This window comes from Berghia stephanieae, chromosome 14 (genome assembly GCF_034508935.2).
Source record: "Berghia stephanieae isolate SIO BIC M18660-M18661 chromosome 14, UCSD_Bste_1.3, whole genome shotgun sequence".
Taxonomy (NCBI): domain Eukaryota; kingdom Metazoa; phylum Mollusca; class Gastropoda; order Nudibranchia; family Aeolidiidae; genus Berghia; species Berghia stephanieae.
In genome coordinates this window covers 29,542,367-29,567,366 of record NC_088373.1, presented here as the reverse complement: position 1 = coordinate 29,567,366, position 25,000 = coordinate 29,542,367, and the positions used below count along the sequence as shown (strand labels likewise).

Here is a 25,000-nt window from a genome sequence, read left to right as displayed (position 1 = left end):
GTTATTACAGGGTATAAATTTATATAACGAGATGTTCAACTATCGCCTTTTTGTGTGCAAAACTTAAGATAATAAATCAATACATCCATACTGACTGGCGAAGTTCCATCGTGCTTTAAAAGTGCCCTTGTCAAACCACTTCTGAAAAAAAACATCATTGGACCACAATATATTAAACAATTATCGTCCTGTGTCAAATTAACCTTTTTCGTCAAAACTTAAGAACAACAGTTTGGAACAACCCATTCAGTCAGCAAACAAACATCAACACAGTACTGAAACGGGGCTTCTTAAAATCTTTAATGACTTGTTATGTAATGCTGATGCAAACAATATCAATGTATTATGCCTTTTAGATATTTCAGCTGCTTTTGACACCATTGCCATGCCATTTTGTTAAGAAGACTAGAAAATAGTTCGGATAAAAGGAATTGCCATTAAATGGTTTACATCAGATTTACATGATCGATGGCAGACTGTCGTAGTGAATGGTGTTCAGTCAGAACAAGTTTTACTAAACTTTGGAGTGCCACAGGCTCTGTTCTTGGCCCTGTCCTTTTTACTGTATATATGCAACCCCTTTCTAGTGTGATATCCAGATTCAAACTGAGTTATCATTTTTATGCAGATGATACGCAAATATATGATTCAGCACCCCTTAGTAATTTACAGTTCTTAATACAACAAATTATGAGCTGTTTTAATGAGATTTAATCTTAAAATAATAAGTTAAAATTAAATGATATTAAAACTGAGATTCTAATGTGTGGAAGGTCGAGTATCATTAAACAGGCAAATAAAGCACCTATTACTCTCGGAAATAGCACAAGGGAATTTTCAAATAAAGCAAAAAAGCTTGGCGTCATCATTGATAAAGATCTTTCCATGACAAGCCACGTGAATAACACCATACAATCTATATACATAGAAATGAAAAAAAAGAAAAATTTGTAATTTAATACCGAAGCATATAGTAGAACTTTTAATTAATTACCTTGTTTTATCTAAATTGGACTATTGTCACTACCTTTGGGCGAATTTAGCTAAAGACAAAATAAGCACACTTCAGGTTGTTCAAAATAACGCAGCCAGACTCATTGTACGCAATAACGAAAAAAATACCCGTCAGCAACTATCCTTCTCCGTGAGTTACATTGGCTTCCCGTGGAAAAAAGAGTTGCTTATAAGATGTGTACTGTTGTCTACAAATCCTTGAGCACCAACAGTCCCTCAATGTTTAAGACCTTCATAATATATATTATGTCCCAATAGAAACTGAGGTCAAGCAATGCCAATCAATCCTTGTCAAACCTAAGCCATTGCGTAAAATAGGTGAACAATCTTTTCAATTTTCGCCCCCATTGTTGGAACTCTCTCCCATCACACGTGAGATGCTCGGATTCGTTGACAACGTTCAAATCTCGCTTACAGTTTTATCTCTTTATGGCATAATGTTGCAATACTATCATAAATATTGTGTTGTTGTTAAATTGAATTCGTATCACTTTTCTATCAAACTTGTCTTACTGTAATATGATTTGTTTTATATCACTGTAAAGCGCTTAGAGCCTGTGACAACGAGGCCAAGCGCTGTATAAATGCCATTTATTATTATTATTATTATTATTATATTATTATCATTATTATTATTATTATTATTATTATTATTATTATTATTATTATTATTATTATTATTATTATTATTATTATTATTATTAATAATATATATATTATTAATAATAATAATAATAATAATAATATAATAATAAATAATAATAATAATAATAATAATAATAATAATAATAATAATAATAATAGCACTATTACAAACATGTAGACAAAATATGCCCCCAAGGTGCTTTTACAATGTTTTAGACAAAGGCAACGCTGATACCGGACATGTCCCCATTTTTACACTTGAGTACGGTGTGAAAATGTGAGTAAAAAGCCTTTTACAAGGATTCGGGACTCAAACTAACTACGGACAGATCCGAAGGTGAGTAAAGTAAAAGTAGAAGTCCTTTAGTGCCATGAGGCCAATGGAGCGGGAGTTTATCCCGGTTTCTATAGCGTGAAACGGAAAATAGCATTTGCTTGTTACCCATTTGGATGGGACGCTAGTAACGTTTGATTGATCCACTACCTTGAAACACGAGCATTAGTATAGCGCAATATCCACTTGACATTCTCAAAGCGCTTTACAAGGAGTACAAAGCCAACGTACCACGTAACATGTAGGACGAGGCATGACGCCAGTCAGTCGATATCAATATTTCTTTGGGACAGACAACGCTGTTAACGGCCAGGTACTCATTTATAACTGGAGTACGGTAAGAGAAAGTGAGTAAAGAGCTTTTTTCGATGACTCAACGAGACTTGAACCCAGGACCTACCGATCCGAAGGCGAGTATCATACCACTGGACCAGATTCATAGCCACACTTCTCCCAGTTGATTTGTTTGCCACAGGATGGTCAACTAACGTCTGTTAAAACAACACACAACAATGTGTAAATGCAGCTTTGTATGTCATCTTCCGAGAGAAAGGTCCAGGGTTCGAGTCCCGATTTGGGCGTTGCATATATGAGTCGTCGTAAAACGATCATTTTTTAAAACATGGTTTTCCAGCGTATGAAATTTAACTGGTGAAACACTAAAGTATAAATGCAACTTTTGTGAAACAGAAGTCATGTTGTTTGCATTATTGTGGACACCAAGTGGTCACCATTATCCCCTCTTTCAAAACGTTTATCTCCTTCTTCACAATTCCAGGCCCATGTTCCCCTAAGCCAGTAACGGAGGGATCTTCACTTACTATTACGGTGGATATAAACAAAGAGGAAATAGATGCACCACGAATTTCCTGGATGTACACATCAGTCACTGGTAGGAACCTAATAGCTTCAGAGTGTACATTTGAGACATTTCAATGCACAGCATCAGACTTATTCATTGGCACTATGGAACCTTTTGGGATCGTCCAATACAGATTGACGCTTAGAATACTAAAATTGGATAGAATGAGGGATCAGACAACTTGGTCATGGCATTCTGGATCGAAACAACTTGGTGACTGTGATTTGAATATTTACTGTGAGTAGTTTGCTATCTCTTCTTCTCTTCTTCTTCTTCTTCTTCTTCTTCTTCTTCTTTTCTCTCTTCTTCTTTTCTTCTTTCTTCTTCATTCTTCTTTTTTATTCATTTTCTTTTTTTTTTTTATTTATTTTCTTCTTTTCTTCTATCTTTTTTTCTTTTTTTTTTTTATTTTATTTTTCTATCATCATCTTCTTTTATTTTATATTATTATCTTTTTTATTTATTATCATATCTATTTCTTTTATTTTATTTTTTTCTTTTTTTTTTATTATTTTATTTTTATTACATTCTTTGTTTATTATTACTATTATTTATTTTTATTCATTTTATTATTATTCTTTATTATTATTTTTTATTATTTTATTATTATTTTTATTATTTGTTATTGTTCTTGTTGTTGTGCTGAGAAGCAAAAGAACGCTTCATTGATGAAGAATGCAAGAAACTAAAACATAATAAATACTCTGACGACATAACGCTCTTTCCCGACTCGATTGCAAAAGTAACTGGAAGGAAGTAGTCTATCACAAACGTCATTTGCCGAAGAGACGCACATGAAAGCATAATCATGAGAGAGGTTGCGATTTTTAATCGATGGGCACAGTATATTATTGAACATCTTTACGCAGACCATGACAGGGACACGCCCCCCGAAGACTTTCCAGAGAAAGGAAGTGGTACAACTATCATGAGAGATGAATTAGACGCTGCTTTTGCAAAGAAATGCAGAAAGGATATACCGTTTGCCAGAATAACATTTTAATTGTCACCCATCATCTCAAAACGGTATTATGTCGGAACGAACCAATGCTTAAAAGTCGAATTTAATGTTAAAACTGGTCAAAAGTATATATTATTGACATTAGCACTACAGAATATGGTATCCATTCTCCTCAATAAAACATACAAACTCAACACAAGTCTGATATTTCTGGCTATAAATTCAATTTTCAACATCTTAACTATCCCGACTTAATACCGTTTTGAGGCAAAGGGTCACAATTGAGCTTAAGGATGTCCTGAGCGATTTAGGAATAGATATACTGACACAATGTGTTAATATGATCTTTATTTGAAAAAATGAGCTAGACAGTCCGTCTTTATCACACTCCCGAAATAGTGGGTGCAATAGATTGTGATCAACACCACAAGATCAGAATAATGAACCAGATCACAATGATCCTCCTAATCCTATCATAATGAAAGGAATGAGAATTAAGATTCACTAGAGATAATTTGTAGGGAACAATTCGCCTTCGTGAAATACAGAGGTACTGTGAATGCTATCTTCACAATGAAAACAATACTACAAAGGTCTATTGAGAAACAAAAATAAAAAACACCTGTACCTCTGCTTCGTGTACTATTCAAAAGCATTTGGCTCGATTAAACATAGAAAATCTTTTTGAAGTACTCACCCCTAATGGAATAGAGCATAAGGTATGGCCTCCAACTTGTGAGACATTTGTACTGGAATCAAACTGAATGTGCACAATTGGACAAGGAGACCTACGATTTTTTTATATTAAAAAAAAGAGTGAGACAAGGATGTGTTTTATCGCCAGACCTTTTCAACATGTAAACTGAAATAATCTTCCGTAAAATTGAAGAAGAACCAGGCATTTGTATGGGAGGTGAGAATTTGAACAACCTGAGGTATGCGGACGATGCAGTTCTTATGGCTTACACACCAGATCATGCTTGACAAATTTGTGGTTGGTAGCGAAGCAAAGGGACTTTTGCTGAACGACAAGACAATCGAGTGCATGGTCGTTAACAAACAAAATCCAGATCTATCTTTTCACCTCACCAGCAAAGGAGAAACCATCAAACAAGTTTAAAAAATTAAATATCTTCGTGCAACCATCACAAACGACGCTACAGATTTTGTAGAAATAAAACAATAAATTAAGGTCGCTAAAAACACCTTCCTAAATCTAAGAATAGTCATTTCTTCACCTATATTAAATCAAACAGGAAACTTAAGGTGATCCAAAACTTACGTTCTCTCGTTCTCTCGTCTCTCCTCTACGCGAGTGATACCTTGACTCTTGACAAGGAATGTCAAAATCGCCTAGAAGTTTTCAAAATGCAGTTGTACAGATGATTGCTAAACATCATTTTTCGGAACGACAAACAAATAAATTTTGCTTAAAATAGAAAAACCCATACAGATTGTGAAAATCATCAGAAAAAGGCAAATGGGCTTTCTTTGCCATGGATGGCGACGATGGCACATTGAAAGCCTAACGCTCGGTGGCTACATAGTGGGAAAAAGAGTTCGTGGTCGTCAGAAGTTGACGTTCCTGACCAGTTTGAGGCTGTCAATGAGTAATATCCCTACAAACTCAAGAGTTACATGAGGGAGGCAGAGTACAGGTCGTCGTGGAGGCATATGATAGGCCACATGCATACACGCCCAAGCCATGGATATGTAAGTATGTTATTATTATTATCATCATAATCATTATCATTATCATTATTACCTTATATTTTACAAAGTGATTAATGTTGTTTTTTGGGGGGTTTTTTTTGTCATTCAAACATAATCTTTATAACTTGAACCATTTTTTTGTAATACCTACTAAAATTATTTTATTTCTATAACTATTGAAATCTGCTTCAGCATTCCTGTCAGAACCTGAATGTGAGAATTATGATTTACAGAGTGATGGCATATCGCTGGTTTGTATAATTCCTGATGTTTACCCAGAGCTTGACTGTCAATTTTCGTACGGGATAAGAGGTGAAGATGTAAGTTTATGTATACATATACAATAGCTTTCAATAAAGAATCATCATCATCATCATCATCATCATCATCATCATCATCATCATCATCATCATCATCATCATCATCATCATCCTGGTTTGTACTCTTGAGAAACGTTGCCGGTCAGCTGTCTCCTCGTACCTTCTGCACTCTTTAAGATATGGTTTTGATTGCTAAAGATAAATTGTTATGATGGTTAATATGACAGTGTGTGTCATCATGAATGATTAATTTCTTTTCTTTTTTGTTGTTGTTGTTGTTAAATTTAGATTTTTCTCCATTTCTAATCATATAATTTCAGCATCTCTTTCTCTTTCAACATTATGCTTCCGAATCATATTTGTTAACATGTCGATTTGATGCATCTTTACAGGATGTTTAAAAGTCAATTGGTTTATTTAACAGTTATTATATATATATATATATATATATATATATATATATATATATATATATATATATATATATATTTCGAAGCCAGACTATGTGGACGTTTCGGGTTTCTCCTTCATCTAGTAACACTAAAGACTAATGAGAGATGAGAGAATGGTGTTATTAAGTTTTTGTTCTTGTTTACTTTGGGGGTCCCGATAGCTCAGTTGGTAGAGCACTCGCTTCACACGCAAGTGATGGAGATCGATCCCGGATGCAGTCGAGATTTTTTCTGACTCCCCTGTCCATCCAGCAGTGATTGGGTAACGGGGCCTGTCAGACATGGCGGAAAGTACTTTGCGATAGACTAGCGTCCTATCCAAAGGATAGAATGAAAATGTTAATGTCGATTTCACGCTATCGAAACCGGAATAATCTCCGGCTCCATGGGCTTTACGGCTCTGAAGGACTATTCAAAGGGAATTTTCAAGCATTTTTATAATGTGGGATAGGTCATCTGTCCTAGCTTAAAACTGACCAACAGGGAACAAGCTGCGATGTCAAAAAAAAACAGGGTTCCAATCTCATTGGAAGTGTGAAACCACTTTTTCGGAGGACTGTATACATACCTTGTGTAATCGAGCCTCTGGTTTCAGAGTGATGACGTCATTGTGTCCATGGTCATCAATAAAGATCATCCCTCCTCACTCTTTTACGTTCCTTAATCCTAAGAATCTGCCTATTCATCTTGCCACTAAAATAGTAATCGCAATTTATGATTCAATATGTAAACCATTCATTATTAGGACTGGTTACATACAAACAACTCCATTGATTTTGGAACCGGAAAAGTAGAGGGTGCGGCTATGTGGTATTATGGTATTATATTCGCTTTCCAATTCAGAGGTCTTGGGTTAGAGCCTCGCTCAGCGCATAGTTAAGTCCTTATTCTCTCATCGTATTCAGATGAAAACTGAGTGCCTGGCCGTTAACAGCATTGTCTCTGTCGGGAAAAATGTGGTACCGCCGCGCTGTCTCCGGTATCGCCTTTGCAGGCATCATGTCTCGTTTTACATGTAATGTGTTGTTGTTGGTCAGGGACCCCTTGTAAAGCGCTTTGAAAAACGTTATGGGGATATTGCGCTATATAAAAGCTCAAGCTCGTTTGGTTGCTTCTTGTAAGCTTCTCATTACCACCTGCAGCAAAATCGTCACATTTGTTACGTGTAAATGTTCCTGCTCGAAGCTGGAAGACATAAATAATAACGTGAAGTTGAATGTAAGCTTCAATTTAATTACAAAAACAGATCAAATGAACGTTTCGGGTTAGTAGAACTACGCCACTACCACATTATCTCATTCATCTGTGGTGTTTCAATCATCCTGTTTTGTTGATAAAGGGGAAACCCGAAACGTTCATTTGATCTGTTTTTGTAATTAAATTGAACCTTACATTCAACTTCACGTTATTATTTATTACACATTTGTTACGACACAATATATTTATTTTCTTAATCAGATTAATTTTGTACATCAGAGACTTTGAAGAATGATCTTTATTTGATCAATAAGAACATAATGTTGTTTTCTAGAGAGCTTGTTTGAGTTTAAAAAATATAATTTTCTGCTAGGCAAGCCTGCCATTTTGGGAAAATATTGAAAATGATCGGCAAGGAAAGAGTTGAAGGTGTGACGCCACGACTTCTGTTTTCTGTGCTATTGATAACGATTCCCTTATTATATTTCTGTTTATCTCACTCAGACACAACTAGCGCCATCAGACTATGTTGTTGTGAATAAATCAACGATAGAAGGCGACTTCCCGCCCCGATCTCTTAACTACAACTACGAATGTCGCTTGTTTATGCCACTTCGTCATCTAACTGGTCCTGGAGTTTATGAATTTGTCTTTGTTGCAAACATGTATTTAAAAGCTCTAGGATGGGATGATAGTATAGAAAAACGAGTACCTCTTTCTCCTTTGTTTTTGGGTAAGTTATTTGACAACACCATTGACCGAGATGCCAACCTCAAGTATAAGAAATGTATAATTTATCAGGAAAAAAAATCGTTCCCAAAAGACACACATAAAAGGAGTGTAAACTAGGGAAATATAACATACTGTTCGAAGAGTTTCATATTTGTTTTATATTGTCACTATTTTAACGTTTAAAAATACGTGATTCCAGTAATAGTTGGCGTCACTGCTTTGGTAACATGCTATTTGGAACTCATAGTCTCAAAATGTATTTTGTTGGAATTAAATTGATGCTAATAATAGAATTTCAAATCAAAAATACGAAAATGGGATAAGTTTATTTGTTTTATTTTATAGAGGAGGTGGGACTTAATTCCTCCAGGTGGATTAACTCAAAACGATTTTATTCACTTTTTTGGCATAATGTTTAATCAGTGTCAGGCTATAAGTATAAGAAGGCTACGCCGGTTACAAACGCTACGGTCAATCAGTCTATGTCTAACTGAAGTAGTTGAAGGAACTTACTTATCCTCTTGGTGCTTGATTAGCACATAATAGAGTCATATATATATATCTCGCCTAGTGAAAAAAAAGCTCGATTTGTTTCACATTCGTGTAAAAGTTTATTTTTCTTCACAGTTGGTAAGATTTACATCTTTGAATAACATTTGGTCGATTGGAATTCCAATTCAACCACTTGAAGGTCAACCAGAGGTCACTAAAGTTCAAATGAAGTCATCAACTACATTTAACAATTAATAACTCGTAATTTATCGATATTTTATAACATCTTTAAGAACATAAAAACGTTTTTGACCACATAGCCGCACACTTAAGTAGATATTGCTCCATATCAAATCTCAATTCATTCTATTTATGTAACACAACCTCTCTGACCTCACAGAGGTACCAAGAGTAATGTTGATGAACTGTCCCGGTGAGCCTGGAACAGATATCACTTACATTAAAGAAACAGACACTACAAGGACATGCGACTGCTTGCTGGAGCGCCAGGGAAACCCTCCAGGTACGGTCCAGTGGTTTCATGGAAATGAGACGGATTTAAAAGAAGTAACACCGAGGGCGTTATTCGTATCATTATTGGAACTCATCTATAACCCGTTTGGTGAGTAGATATTATAATTCATTCTAAAGCTTTTCTATGTGGCAAGGATTAGTACACAGTCATTTTATGATGTGTAACTCTTTGTCTTAAAACGGTATTATATGGGAATGATTGTGGCAAGGATTAGTACACAGTCATTTTATGATGTGTAACTCTTTGTCTCAAAACAGTATTATATGGGAATGATTGTGCAAGGATTAGTACACAGTCATTTTATGATGTGTAACTCTTTGTCTCAAAACGGTATTATATGGGAATGATTGTGGCAAGGATTAGTACACAGTCATTTTATGATGTGTAACTCTTTGTCTCAAACGGTATTATATGGGAATGATTGTGGCAAGGATTAGTACACAGTCATTTTATGATGTGTAACTCTTTGTCTCAAAACAGTATTATATGGGAATGATTGTGTCAAGGATTAGTACACAGTAATTTTATGATGTGTAACTCTTTGTCTCAAAACAGTATTATATGGGAATGATTGTGTCAAGGATTAGTACACAGTCATTTTATGATGTGTAACTCTTTGTCTCAAAACAGTATTATATGGGAATGATTGTGTCAAGGATTAGTACACAGTCATTTTCTGATGTGTAACTCTTTGTCTCAAAACAGTATTATATGGGAATGATTGTGTCAAGGATTAGTACACAGTCATTTTATGATGTGTAACTCTTTGTCTCAAAACAGTATTATATGGGAATGATTGTGTCAAGGATTAGTACACAGTAATTTTATGATGTGTAACTCTTTGTCTCAAAACAGTATTATATGGGAATGATTGTGTCAAGGATTAGTACACAGTCATTTTATGATGTGTAACTCTTTGTCTCAAAACAGTATTATATGGGAATGATTGTGTCAAGGATTAGTACACAGTCATTTTATGATGTGTAACTCTTTGTCTCAAAACGGTATTATATGGGAATGATTGTGTCAAGGATTAGTACACAGTCATTTTATGATGTGTAACTCTTTGTCTCAAAACAGTATTATATGGGAATGATTGTGTCAATGATTAGTACACAGTAATTTTATGATGTGTAACTCGTTGTCTCAAAACAGTATTATATGGGAATGATTTTGGCAAGGATTAGTACACAGTCATTTTATGATGTGTAACTCTTTGTCTCAAAACAGTATTATATGGGAATGATTGTGTCAAGGATTAATACACAGTCATTTTATGATGTGTAACTCTTTGTCTCAAAACAGTATTATATGGGAATGATTGTGTCAAGGATTAGTACACAGTAATTTTATGATGTGTAACTCTTTGTCTCAAAACGGTATTATATGGGAATGATTGTGGCAAGGATTAGTACACAGTAATTTTATGATGTGTAACTCTTTGTCTCAAAACGCTATTATATGGGAATGATTGTGGCAAGGATTAGTACACAGTCATTTTATGATGTGTAACTCTTTGTCTTAAAACGGTATTATATGGGTATGATTTAGAAGATAAAAACTGACTTTACAGCCAAAATATTACATTAATGACAATATTTTGGTTAAATCAAGAAATTTGAATATAAATTCTTTGTGAGCCAACATTAAAACGTCATACATTTCAGCGCTCTAACTTTAAATTCAATATTTTTTCTGATCCAGCTCAATCCAAAATCGTTTTTTTTACTATAGGCCACATACAGTGTTTTTTAATATTTATTATTGAATCTATTGAATAACTCCAAAGCGATGTAAGATTTTATCAAATGGTATTTTTTTGCTATTAAGTAGGCTATAAGTGCAGAATTTATTTTAGTTTTGATTGATATAAGTTTCAATTATCACTGTGCGTCCTTTGCTATCTGAGCTATGACGAGATGAGTAGAAAAGGGTAATTTTAAAATTATTATCATTAATATTAGTATTGTTATTATTATTATTATTATTATTATTATTATTATTATTATTATTATTATTATTATTATTATTATTATTATTATTATTATTATTATCGTTATTATTATTATTATTATTATTATTATTATTATTATTATTATTATTATTATTATTATTATTATTATTACTGATATTAATATTAGCATTTTTCTTAAATCCTCATTATTTTTATTTCTTTCTAATATACAACAGACAAGTCGCCAACGTATACATGCCGTGCATTGTCTCCCCTTGAAAACGGGAATACTATCTCTTATTCGCCACGGTTTGCATGTAAGTATCATTGTCACTCTTTAATTTTGGGAATAGCCCGATTTTAATACATAATTATATTTAAAAATATTATGAGTCATGTAAAAAAAAATAAAAAAACGTAGGAAATATTCTACCCCCTTATTAAGCATCAATTTAACTCAAACTATTTTTTTAAACGTATTGACCTCTTTACTACAATGATAATAATTAAAGCAGAAAATCCCAATATAATTTAAGTTTACACCTTTTGTTCAATGATTCTCATTTTTTCCTCCACTGTTCTCCTCCAAGTTGCCCAGGGCCTTACTATTCTATTTCTTATCGTGTCCAGTTGTAGTGCAGTTTTGATGATGCTCCCCCCCCTCTCCTCCTCTGTCATGACATGACCTACCCATATCCGTATCCACCTTCATCTCATTATAATGTTCTTCATGTCTTCCATTCCACGTTGATCTTGGCAGATTTCTGATAGTCTGAAAGTATTATTCAATAGTTTAACCCTTTCGTCACCAGCCATTTTCAGAATTATACCCAGAATTTTACACCAACCCAACACAAAATAGTTTTTTCTCACTCCAACAGAAAAGAAACAAATACATTCTATGCATAGTGATGATCAGCAAAATGAACTCTATAACACAGTTCCATGTTTTAATAGCTATAATAAAATATTTGTTATTATATGTGTTATTTACAAAAGAAATCTGAATGATAAATGTGCTGGTTGGATCGTAACGAATGTGACGATTTTCCTTTGGTTGGTAAGGAAAGTGTTAACCGAGACGATCATTAATTTGTAAACTTACTTTGATGACGTCAACTCATCGCTTTTCATTATCTTTCGATGATCATCGATGTTTGTTATGACGTAACTTTTAGCGTTGTGTCAAGCTATGAGTATACAAAGGCTACTGTCTGTTTCGCCCCAAGAGACCATACCAGTGTATAGATAGAATAAAGATGACGTCACTCTGGTCTTTGTCATTCATTTTTTGCCATCCGCGTTTATGAGTAATTCTCATTAAACTGTATTATCCAGACTATAAACATTCATGGGTACACATAGTTTTGTGTGTTGGTCCATCATACTTCCGGATGACAATGTTATGAGCTTCTTAGCCAAGCGCATACTATCTGTAAGAAGGAAGTGTGTAACGAGGAAACGTTTTCAATTCACAGACGGCCCAAGCACGATAGACATGACTATGCCTGAATACATCAATAGGTGTGAAGAGAACACATCGTTCCTTTTGAATTGTTTTGTTCCGGTGGAGACTGTGAACCCCATGCCCATGATGACAGCTGTAGGAAATGACGAGAAAAGCATCATCAAACCTTTGGATCCAATCCAGATCCCTGGTATTTACAGATATTCGTTCAGAGTTTTCCCATCCATTGCTATTTTTAGACCGACATGTCAGGCAACAAATGCCATCTATAAGGATCTAACTACAGAGCGACGTGGGGTTATTACAGTCTATGGTGAGATTTTATAATAGATATTAAATTACACGATGCACACTCAGCATTAGTTAAATCTATCTACTGGCATTTAGCATAATCATAAGCACAACTTTAGTATTATAACAGTCTTTACTTAAATAAAATATTTTTATCTATATTCAATTGTTTTACACGTGAAAAATCAAACAAACTCGTAGACCTTGCTCATATAGCTATGTTGATAGTTTGGTATTATTCCACCTCTCTCATTGGAAAACCCTATCATTTCTTAGTAAATACGTAATCGTTGAATATTGCTTTAAACGCGTAGAATAAAAAAAAATATTCAGCGATTGCAGAATGTTTTCGCACAGTAGTAGAAGTAGTAGTAGTAGTAGTAGTAGTAGTAGTAGTAGTAGTAGTAGTAGTAGTAGTGGTAGTAGTAGTGTAGTGTTTAGTAGTAGTAGTTAGTAGTAGTAGTAGTAGTAGTAGTAGTAGTAGTAGTAGTAGTAGTAGTAGTAGTAGTAGTAGTACTAGTAGTAGTAGTAGTAGTAGTAGTAGTAGTAGTAGTAGTAGTAGTAGTAGTAGTAGTAGTAGTAGTAGTAGTAGTAGTAGTAGTAGTAGTAGTAGTAGTAGTAGTAGTAGTTGGTGTAAAGGGAGTGCTCTACCAACTGAGCTACAGCTCGCATGTTACTGGTGTTGTTGGTGGTGCTCCTGGTGCTGGTGTCGGTGGTGTTGTTGGTGCTCCTAGTGCTGGTGTCGGTGGTACCATGGTGTTGTTGGTCGTTCTGCTGGTGCTGGTGTTGCTGATTGAGGTTGTGCTGCCAAGGGTATTGGTGGAAGACATGAAGACGAAGAAGAAGTCAAAGAAGAATAAAAAGAAGAAGGAGGAGGAGGTGGTGGTGGTGGAGGAGGAGGAGGAGGAGGAGGAGGAGGAGGAGGAGGAGGATGGGAGGAGGAGGATGAACAAGAAGAAGAAGAAGAAGAAGACGACGACGACGACGACGAAGACGAAGACGAAGAAGAAGAAGAAGAAGAAGAAGAAGAAGAAGAAGAAGAAGAAGAAGAAGAAGAAGAAGAAGAAGAAGAAGAAGAAGAAGAAGAAGAAGAAGAAGAAGAAGAAGAAGAAGAAGAAGAAGAAGAAGAAGAAGAAGAAGAAGAAGAAGAAGAAGAAGAAGAAGAAGAAGAAGAAGAAGAAGAAAAAGGAGGAGGAGGAGGAAGAGGATGAGGGAGAGGAGGAGGAGGAGGAAGAAAATGATGCTGAGGAGTAGGATTAAACTGGGAGAAGTTTGAAGAGAAAGCGGGCCAAAAAAATGGGAGGAATAAAATGAAAAAATATCTTTATAAAATGAATTTCATCTACAGAACCACCTTCTGCTTATCCGGTGATGACTGTAAATAACCAGCGTGTTGATAATGGCAGTATTGTTACAGTGAATGAAGATGACATTGTCGAGACTGTGTGTCAAGTGATTGGAGGCTTTCCTTCGGTTAATCAGATTATAATGACATATGATGGTGAAAGATTTAGCTTTACTGCAAGCAAAGGTACCCTTAAAGGAAAAGTGCTCAGGGATAAGAACAACAAGAAATGTGTGTGTGAGGCAGCGCATCGTACTGGTTGTTATAACAAAAGATCCGAGTTCACATTAAATGTTCAGTGTAAGTTTTTAGATTTTTGAATTGGATGTTAAAATAGTTGTTGTAATTTGATTTATGTAAATGTTGCTGCTTGAAAAAAATAAATAATATGGAATTGAATGTAAGCTTCAATTTTATTACAAGAACAGATCAAATGAACGTTTCGGGTTTCCCATTTTTCAACAAAACAGGATGAATGAAACACTAGAGATGATGTAGTGTTTCATTCATCCTGTTTTGTTGATAAAGGGGAAACCCAAAACGTTCGTTTGATCTGTTCTTGTAATAAAATTTCAGCTTTCATTCAAATTCATGTTATTAATTTGATTTATAATATTAGTAATTTTATTGATATTTATAATATTATTTCAAAAATTTTGGCCAGAAAGCTCGTCCTTCAAATATCGATATATTATAATGACATTCATCTTTGACATTTTTGTCAAAATTTCTCAAACCTGGGATTTCGCGATGTCCCGGGTTTGAGAGATTTTATACAAGATACGGGTCTTTTAATCGATCGACATTTGAAGGGCGATTTTTCTGGCCAAAATTATAAATGCGTGTTTTTTACAGACTACTGCAGCATTAGGTCACATGACTGAGTCAACTGCCTGTGCAGTCATAACAAGACGGGTTTTGAATATTTACTTTTGAGTAATTTGAAATCTTTAAGGGCAGCGTGACTCAGCGGTACGGTCTTTGCTTCCAACCCGAAAGACTTCGAGTTCGATCGGAAAATACCAAAAGAGCGGAGATAGTAATTTTGCCAGCATACCAAAAGAGCGGAGGGTTACTGTAAACTCTTTAAAAAAACCAGTGGGGTTTGAAAAGTTCGTAGCTGTTTCAGGATCATTGCTTAGTACTTACGATCTTTCTTAATTGTCGGGGAGTGTGCTTGAAAAATATGTAGTGATTTAGAAGCATGTGAGTTTATAAGTGTGTGAGTTTAGTGTGTTTCTCGTCCGTGTGCTTGAAAAACATGTACCGAGTAAGAAACGTGTGAGTTGATTTAGTGTGTGTTTTTATTTTGATAATTTCGGGATTCTTGTCCGTGCTTATTGTAGGCATAACATAGCCTATCATTGTTAGAGACACCGCGAGGTTATTTAGTGTGTGTGTGTGTGTAGTTTGATTTCCAAACTCTATATTATAAGATAATTTCGGGCTTCCATTCTTTCTTCAACTCATCTGTATGGACACGTTAAAAATATCAAAGACCCAAAAAGGAGCTGACTGCGTTGTCCTAAATAACTACACTTATCGGTTGGACTATTCTACAAGTCATGGGGACAAGTACTGGCGATGCACAGTTAAAGGCTGCAAATCAAGAGTAAAGACAGACGGACAAGTAACCACAACGCTGACAGCTGTAACAAATCACAATCATGACAGAGACTACAGAACTACAGAAAAGACGATACTTCGAGCTGCTGTAAAACGTCGGGCCGAAGCTGATGTGTCAGAAAGACCAGCAAAAATCATGAAATCAGAACTTCTCCAAATGGAAGAGGCGAACCTGGTTCATAAAGACATCATCAACGTAAGAAGATCTATCTACAGGCAGAGACGAAAACAATTGCCAAAACTGCCGAAAACACGAGAGGACGTCCACAGAATACTGAACAACGACTTTCATCCAACCACATCAAAAGGTGAAAAGTTTGTCCTGCATAATGATGATGGCACCGGAATAATCATTTTCTCAACAGACAGCAACTTGAAAGAGCTGTGTTCAGCACATGTGGAAGAGCTATTTGTTGACGGAACTTTCAAGTCTTGTCCTCCCCAGTTCAGTCAGATCTACTCCATCCACTGTCTGAGTAATGGCATCTACTGCCCACTTGTATTTTGCTTGCTACCATCAAAAACTCAAGAAACCTACAAAAACATGTGGAAAGCAATCCTATCCCTGTGCCGTGAGAGATCACTTTCTCTCCAGTGTAGACAGTTTTCCATGGACTTTGAGAAAGCAGCCATGACCGCGCTTAAAACGTTGATTCCAGACGTCATTGTAAAAGCGTGCAACTTCCATCTGGGACAGGCTCTTCACAGGAAAATCCAGCAGCTGGGACTCGGAAATGAGTTTCAGACAAAAAATGAGGTTGGCAAGTGGCTGACCTACACTTTTGGACTTTCGTCTTTGGATCCGTCGGAGGTTGAGGACAGTTTCGCCATGGACCTCATGAGTTGCCAACCAGACGACACCAAGTTGATCCACTACTCCGATTATCTGCTACAAACATACATACTACCTTCAAGTCCTTTTCCACCTCCACTGTGGGCCTCTGTTCCCAAAGGCCAGAAAAGAACGAACAACGCAGCAGAGTCTTTCCACTCGATGCTGAACAAGGAGTTCTATGCCCCCCACCCGAACGTGTTCTTGCTCACTGACGCCCTAATCAAATTCCAGGCCACGACATATATCAAGATGAGATCAAAAGCAGAATCGAAAAAACAGCCCAAAGACCAGAAAGTTGCACAGCTCGTTAGTGAGAAAAAAACAGGCCAAAGATCCAGATTTGAGTTTGTGAAGGCAATGAGTTTTATCAACAGACCCTTGTAAATAGTTTCCCTTGCAAGATTTTACCAATTTTTAACCTACACTCAGCTCAAATAAAAATCCTAATGCAGCCTCACAGCGGTAAAAGATATCGTTGTGTGTTGGTCCCAAGCCCATAAAATGCAGAGGGGGATTTTTCCACACACTAGGCAAACAAATAACAATAAATAAAAATAAGGTTTACAGTAATCTTGTACATTTCTTTGATATCGGGCGCCGCACCTGTGCCCACTCCCTCCGCTCTTTTGGTACGTGTTTTTCCGCTCTTATGGTATGCCTCTCCGCTCTTTTGGTAGACACCCGCCGTTGCGCTGTGTGGCCTTGAGCAAGTCACCTGGCCCCAGTTCAATTTGTGGCGCTGCACTGCGGTTGACGCCTGGATTATTCCAGTCTTCCTTTGGAATAGACCCTAGAGAAAAAAAATTCCCCAATGGAATGAATAAAAGGGATTTTGTTTTTATTTATTTATTTTTACCAATTTAGTGGAGACAAATACATCTCAGATAAACCGGTCATTTGTTCACCGACAGCGGGTCGAGAAATAAAAATATAAATTATATTATGCACGTTTTACTTTTTTAAAACGCCTAATAATTATTTGTGTCTCACATCTTTATGTCCCATGGAAGCAATTTTTGCTGAAAAGGTGATGCGGTGGTACATGCAGCACTTTGTGTGCAAACCTAGATTGTCCTTCTAAATTAATGTGACTCCTTCTCTCTCAAAAAAGTATTTTGTCTGAGTGGTTTACATACTGCGAATCAAATTTAAAACTAAAAACTATCAGGCTTTAGTTTGCACTATATGTCCCTTTTTTAAAGATGAATGAATAAAGTGATTCAAATCTAGACTTCATGTCTTTCATTAGATTACACTGACTGGAGTGTTGAGTCAAAATGTTGAAGTTCATCATTAAAGCGACTTCAAATGGATAACACACACACACACACACAAACACACATACACACACACACAGACACACATAAAGTTCTTTATTTCGTTCTATATCCAAAACTGTCAAGAACAATACCTTAAAGCTATACATATTATCATTATTATTATTATTATTATTATTATTATTAATTATTATTATTATTATTATTATTTATTATTATTTATTATTATTATTATTATTATTATTATTATATTATTATTATTATTATTATTATTATTATTATTATATTATTATTATATTATTATTATTATTATTATTATTATTATTATTATATTATTATTATTATTATTATTATTATTATTATTATTATTATTATTATTATTATTATTATTATTATTATCATTATTATTATCATCATTATTATTATTATTATTACTATTATTATTATTATTATTATTTATTTATTATTATTATTATTATTATTATTATTATTATTATTATTATTATTATTATTATCATTATTATTAATATTATCATTATTATTATTATTATTATTATTATTATTATTATTATTATTATTATTATTATTATTATTATTATTATTATTATTATTATTACTATATTTATTATTATTATTATTATTATCATCATCATCATCATCATCATCATCATCATCATCATGATCAGCAGCAGCAGCATCATCACTGTTATAATCATTACTATTTCAGATAAACCATTCATAAAAACGATCGTGGTCAATTCTTTACCTAACAAACCAAGGAGCGTTCTGCAAGGAACGTCATTGCATCTACTCTGTGAATCCTTCGGAAATCCACAACCGGAAGTAAAGATTTTCGATAGATCAACGGATGGCCAACTCCTTTTGAATAGCTCTTCATCCGGCACGGTCGAGGTCACATTCGATGTAGAACATTGTCGTCCAGTTAGCGTTTATTGTGTGGCAACGAACGTAATGGGGACAACCACCTCGGGTTTGGTTATTAATGTTGAATGTAAGTCTTTTTCTATTCAATCCCATTTGTGACCCACCCCAGGTGCACAAATTAGCAGGTCTGATAACCGAACGCGATTATGGGCCGGATTTAACTTTGTTGTAATTGAAAATAGGAAAGGATTTCGCTTATATATATATGAAGGAACGAATGGCAATCCTTAGTTATCAGACACATCTTCATTGTATAACTATCAATACACACTACTGATGAATCATCTATCAGACACATCAACATTGTATAACTATCAATAAACATTACTGATGAATCATCTATCAGACACATCTACATTGTATAACTATCAATACACATTACTGATGAATCATCTATCAGACATATCTACATTGTATAACTATCAATACACATTACTGATGAATCATCTATCAGACACATCTACATTGTATAACTATCAATACACATTGCTGATGAATCATCTATCAGACACATCTACGTTGTATAACTATCAATACACATTACTGATGAATCATCTATCAGACACATCTACATTGTAGAACTATCAATACACATTGCTGATGAATCATCTATCAGACACATCTGCGTTGTATAACTATCAATACACATTACTGATGAATCATCTATCAGACGCATCTACATTGTATAACTATCAATACACATTACTGATGAATCATCTATCAGACACATCTACATTGTATAACTATCAATACACATTACTGATGAATCATCTATCAGACACATCTACATTGTATAACTATCAATACACATTACTGATGAATCATCTATCAGACAGATCTACATTGTATAACTATCAATACACATTACTGATGAATCATCTATCAGACACATTTACATTGTATAACTATCAATACACATTACTGATGAATCATCTATCAGACACATCTACATTGTATAACTATCAATACACATTACTGATGAATCATCTATCAGACACATCTACATTGTATAACTAGCAATACACATTACTGATGAATACAAAGAGACCATTGCACGCTTCCATCATTATTTTGAGAAATAGCTTCTATTTATGCCAAAGAGGATTAGATAAATTTAATGTTGACTAGTGGAAACTCATTAATTAATGATACAGTGTTTCCAAAAAATATGTACGTGTTCAATAATAATAATAATAATAATAATAATAATAATAATAATAATAATAATAATAGTAATAATAATAATAATAGTAATAATAATAATAATAATAATAATAATAATAATAATAATAATAATAATAATAATAATAATAATAATAATAATAATAATAATAATAATAATAATAATAATAATAATAATAATAATAATAATAATAATAATAATAATAATAATAGTATAATAATAATAATAATAATAATAATAATAATAATAATAATAATAATAATAATAATAATAATAATAATAATAATAATAATAATAAAATAATAATAATAATGATAATAATAATAATAATAATAATATAATAATAATAATAATAATAATAATAATAATAAGAAGAAGAGAAGAAGAAGAAAGAAGAAGAAGAAGAAGAAGAAAAGAAGAAGAAGAAGAAAGAAGAAGAAGAAGAAGAAGAAGAAGAAGAAGAAGAAGAAGAAGAAGAAGAAGAAGAAGAAGAAGAAGAAGAAGAAGAAGAAGAAGAAGAAGAAGAAGAAGAAGAAGAAGAAGAAGAAGAAGAAGAAGAAGAAAGAAGAAAGAAGAAGAAGAAGAAGAAGAAGAAGAAGAAGAAGAAGAAGAAGAAGAAGAAAGAAGAAGAAGAAGAAGAAGAAGAAAGAAGAAGAAGAAGAAGAAGAAGAAGAAGAAGAAGAAGAAGAAGAAGAAGAAGAAGAAGAAGAAGAAGAAGAAGAAGAAGAAGAAGAAGAAGAAGAAGAAGAAGAAAAAGAAGATAGAGCTGATATTCTTAGGGTTAATTGTGAAATTCCAATTCCATAGCCGCCCTTTTTAATGGCTGATCGATGGATACACGTTTATTTCATTAAGCAGCTTTACGAGAGTGGAACCGTTAGAGATTCCGTTTCTTATCGTATCGTGTAAGAGCTTATAGGTGTTTAATAGACGGTGTTTCTTTCTTTTACGAAACCCACCGAAATCCATAGTCCCAGGTTCACTCCCCAACGGTGTCCATTTCCCAGACTCCCAGGTTCACTCCCCACAGTTGCCTACTTCCTATAACTTTGTCGATATTGTCCGGATTCGTCGGGCTTCATTGGGATTCGTAAAAAAGTAATACCCACCTGGTATTGCTTTTTTTTTTTTTTTTTTTTTTTTTTTGCAAAACCCGCCGAAACCCGCCGAAAACCATAGTCTCAGGTTCACTCCCCACTGGTGTACACTTCACTGAGTCACAGGTTCACTCCCCACTGTTACCTACTTCCCATAACTTTGTTGGATATTGTCGGGTTTTGTCGGGTTTCGGAGGGTTTCTGCGGGATGAGGCGGGTTTCGACGATTTTCATAAAAAAGAAATATTCTTTACAAAACCTCTCAATGCTGTGTGAAACGTTCATGCATAGACGATTTTTAAAAGTTATATAAACAGCATTCATTGTAAAATTGACAATTTTGAGTAAATAATCACTATTTCAAATGATTTAAAGCTAGATATTTAATTCCAAACTTCATTAATTGCGATATAATGTAGATATAATGCATTAAAAATAATTCAAAATTGGATGCAAACTACATGAGTTGTAACTTTATAACAGTTAAAGCGCTTTGCTTTTATTCGGAAACTAGTGTGACGTCAACTCATAATCACTAGCCGGAAGTAGCGTATCACCACGAGATTTGTTTTGGATAAACGATGAATTCATCTCTTACTTTTTGGTGCGTAACTTGTTTATATTAATTTATTACAGTGTAAATTCTCGAATTTTTTAACAGCGATTTTAAAGTTTGAGAGGCATCAATACGGTCCAAAATCTATTATAAATTCAGTTAAAACAAATTGTTTCGGAGATGGACACAACGCTTTACAATTTTTGAAAGAGGGACAGCTGAGAAAATCACGCGCCATTAATCAAAATCTTACTATAATAATAATATACGATTCTTTGATCTCTGTATTTATTAAACGAGTTATTTTTAACGTGCTCAATAACACAACAAGCTTGCGAGTATGCGTTATGCACAATAAAAATCTCAAGAGTTTAATAAGTAGGTAGACAGAAATGAAAGATTAAGTTTATTCCACCTCCTTTTGTAACATATTATGTTATGATATTAGTACTTCTATTCATCATAATTTGTATCTTCCTCCTTCTGCTTGAATGACAATTTGGTCCAAACTAAAAACGTTGGATTTGTATTCATTAACAACAAAAGATTGTTTATAATTGCCAATCAGTCTTCTACATCTAGTTTCATACCAATAAAATGTGCCAAATATTCTGCAATCCTTGAATATTTCTTTTTTCTTCAACGCATTCAAAGCATTATTCACCGATTACGTATTTACTAAGAAATGATGAGGTTTTCCAATGAGAGGGCTGGAATAATATTATACGTTTCTTGCATTCTTGCTTTTTGAAATTCCTGACGTGTTCCCAACCGCTGCACGAGCTTGCAAGTACGCGTTGGGAACAAAGTTCGAATTCAAAAAAGCAAGAGTATCAGAAATAATTTATTCTACCTCTCAATCAATTCCAATTTCGTCACCTTTGAATAAAAGACACGTTCTAAAATACTTAAATAATACTTCTTTTTAAAGAATCACTTTTTAGTGAAATTTAACGATTTACAATCTAACGTCACATATTGTTGTTGTAAACATGCTATCATTACTAGTTACTATTGAGGGAGAGGGGTAGAATCATAACTAATTAATTATCAATGTATCATTTTATTTTAAAACTATTTTTTCTGTAACATTCAGGTTTACCGACGACAGTGAAATTCACAACAAGCGCAGACACACCACCACTTGATACAACCGTACCACCACCTGATACAACCACACCACCGCTTGATACAACCCCAAGAGTTGGGACAGAAGCAAATACAACCGCAAGTCCAACGCTAGCACCAACGCCTATCACCCCAAGGCCAAGTTCTTCGATGCCAACGCGATGCGTTTACCAGCCAGGGTTTCTGTATCCTCATTACACAGGTCAGCACATGATAATAATATTATGGGAGTCCCTATGGCGTAGCTGGTAGAGCAATCGTTTCACACGCAAATGGCATAGATTGATCAGGGGTGAAATAAAATATTTGTATTTTCCTTTCTGCCCACCCAGGGGGTCTCATTGCCTCAGTTGGCAAAGCACTCACTTCACATGCAAAGGAACGAAACCAATTCCGGGGGCAGTCAATATTTTTTTCTTTCCCCCCTGCCTGTCCATCTCGTAGCGATTGGATAACTTGGTCTTTTAAATCTGGCAGAAAGTACTTTGCGATTGACTAGCATCCAACAAAAGTGCTATAGATAGAATGCATCTGGATAAGAAGCTCACAACATTGCTATCCGGAAGTATAACGGACCTACACACAAACATATGTGTAACCTTGAACGTTTATTATAGTCTGGTTAATACAGTTATGTGAGAATTACCCATAAACGCGGATGGCCAAACACAATAAGAAAGACCAGAGTGACGTCATCTTTGTTCTATATATATTTAGCGCTATAGACATCGAGAAAAACTCCGGCCCCGTGGGTCGTATGGTTTTGAAGTTCTGTTCACATAATGATACCCGAGACAGCAATATATAGAGATTCTACACTTCTGAAGTGGCGATAGGGTTTTAATAGCAGAATATGGATGATATCCGGATGGCAATGTTATGAACTCCTTAGCCAAGCGCATACTATCTATAAACTTTTTGTTTATTTATACGATAGATAATAGTTGGTCAGATATGGTGTGTCTTTTATTTATACACATACTATCAATTCTTTAGTCCTTTGTTTACCGACTTGAAATTGTAGCACCCACATACGGAAGGAACCCCACTAAGTTGTACCTCTGTATATTTTCATTTTAGTCACCGATAATACACTGCAGTCTGAATACTGAATGAGATCTTCTCACTCATTATCCTGCCCCAGCGGATAGTAACAAAAATTAACTTGAAAAAAGAGCTTTTATATAGCGCAATATCCACTGAACGTGCTTAAAACGCTTTACAAAGGGTCCCTGTCCAACAGGAAGACGTAACATGAGAACGAGACATGACGCCTCTTAGGCGATATACTTATCCTTGTTTTTTTCTGACAGAGACAACGCTGTCAACAACCAGGTACTCAATTTATCCTGAGTACGGTGAGAGAATGTGAATAAAGAGCCTTTGCCAAGGACTCAACTATGCTCCGAGCGAGGCTCGAATCCAGGACCTTCCGATTCGAAAGCGAGTGTCATACCACTATACCACCTAAACCACATAGCCGCATAAATGAGTTCTGGTCATAAACACGGACCGAAAATCTAAGGGTGTCGATCGGTGGCTCAGTGATACGGTGTCGCGTCGTGTCACAAAAGTCAGGCCATATAGATAGGATGCGCTTGGCCAAGGAGTTCACAACATTGCCATCCGGAAGTATAACGGACCAACACACAAACTCTGTGTAACCATGAACTTTTATAGTCTGGTTAATACAGTTTAGTGAGAACAACTCACAAACGCGGATGGCAAAAACAATAACAAAGGCCTGAGTGACGTCATCTGCATACTATCTATAGATAGTTCGAAGATGACGTCACTCAGGTCTTTGTTATTGTTTTTTGACATCCGCTTTTATGAGTAATGCTCACTGAACTGTATTAACCCGACTATAAACGTTCATGGACAGTAATCGTGGAATTTACTTGTCCCGATATTGTTTCCTTTTCGTTTTCTTTTGGGGGTGTTTTTTTGTTTGTTTCTTCTTTTTCGAAACTGTTATCTATATTTATTTTGGTTCATTAAGCAATTTGTAATAAACAAAAATAGATATAACACTTTC

The 25,000-nt window shown here is 34.7% G+C and overlaps 1 protein-coding gene across 1 annotated transcript in view; it reads left to right on the top strand.

Moving 5' to 3' along the window:
- LOC144959565 (uncharacterized) overlaps positions 1 to 25,000 on the top strand; it is a 38,064-nt gene that overhangs the window by 5,503 nt on the left and 7,561 nt on the right. The window contains exons 3-11 of the mRNA XM_078892183.1: positions 2,772 to 3,092; positions 5,722 to 5,849; positions 8,003 to 8,231; positions 9,123 to 9,344; positions 11,448 to 11,528; positions 12,690 to 12,992; positions 14,319 to 14,615; positions 18,781 to 19,065; positions 22,931 to 23,164. Coding sequence (XP_078748309.1) covers positions 2,772 to 3,092; positions 5,722 to 5,849; positions 8,003 to 8,231; positions 9,123 to 9,344; positions 11,448 to 11,528; positions 12,690 to 12,992; positions 14,319 to 14,615; positions 18,781 to 19,065; positions 22,931 to 23,164 — 2,100 coding nt within the window. The remainder of the gene's footprint in view (positions 1 to 2,771; positions 3,093 to 5,721; positions 5,850 to 8,002; positions 8,232 to 9,122; positions 9,345 to 11,447; positions 11,529 to 12,689; positions 12,993 to 14,318; positions 14,616 to 18,780; positions 19,066 to 22,930; positions 23,165 to 25,000) is intronic.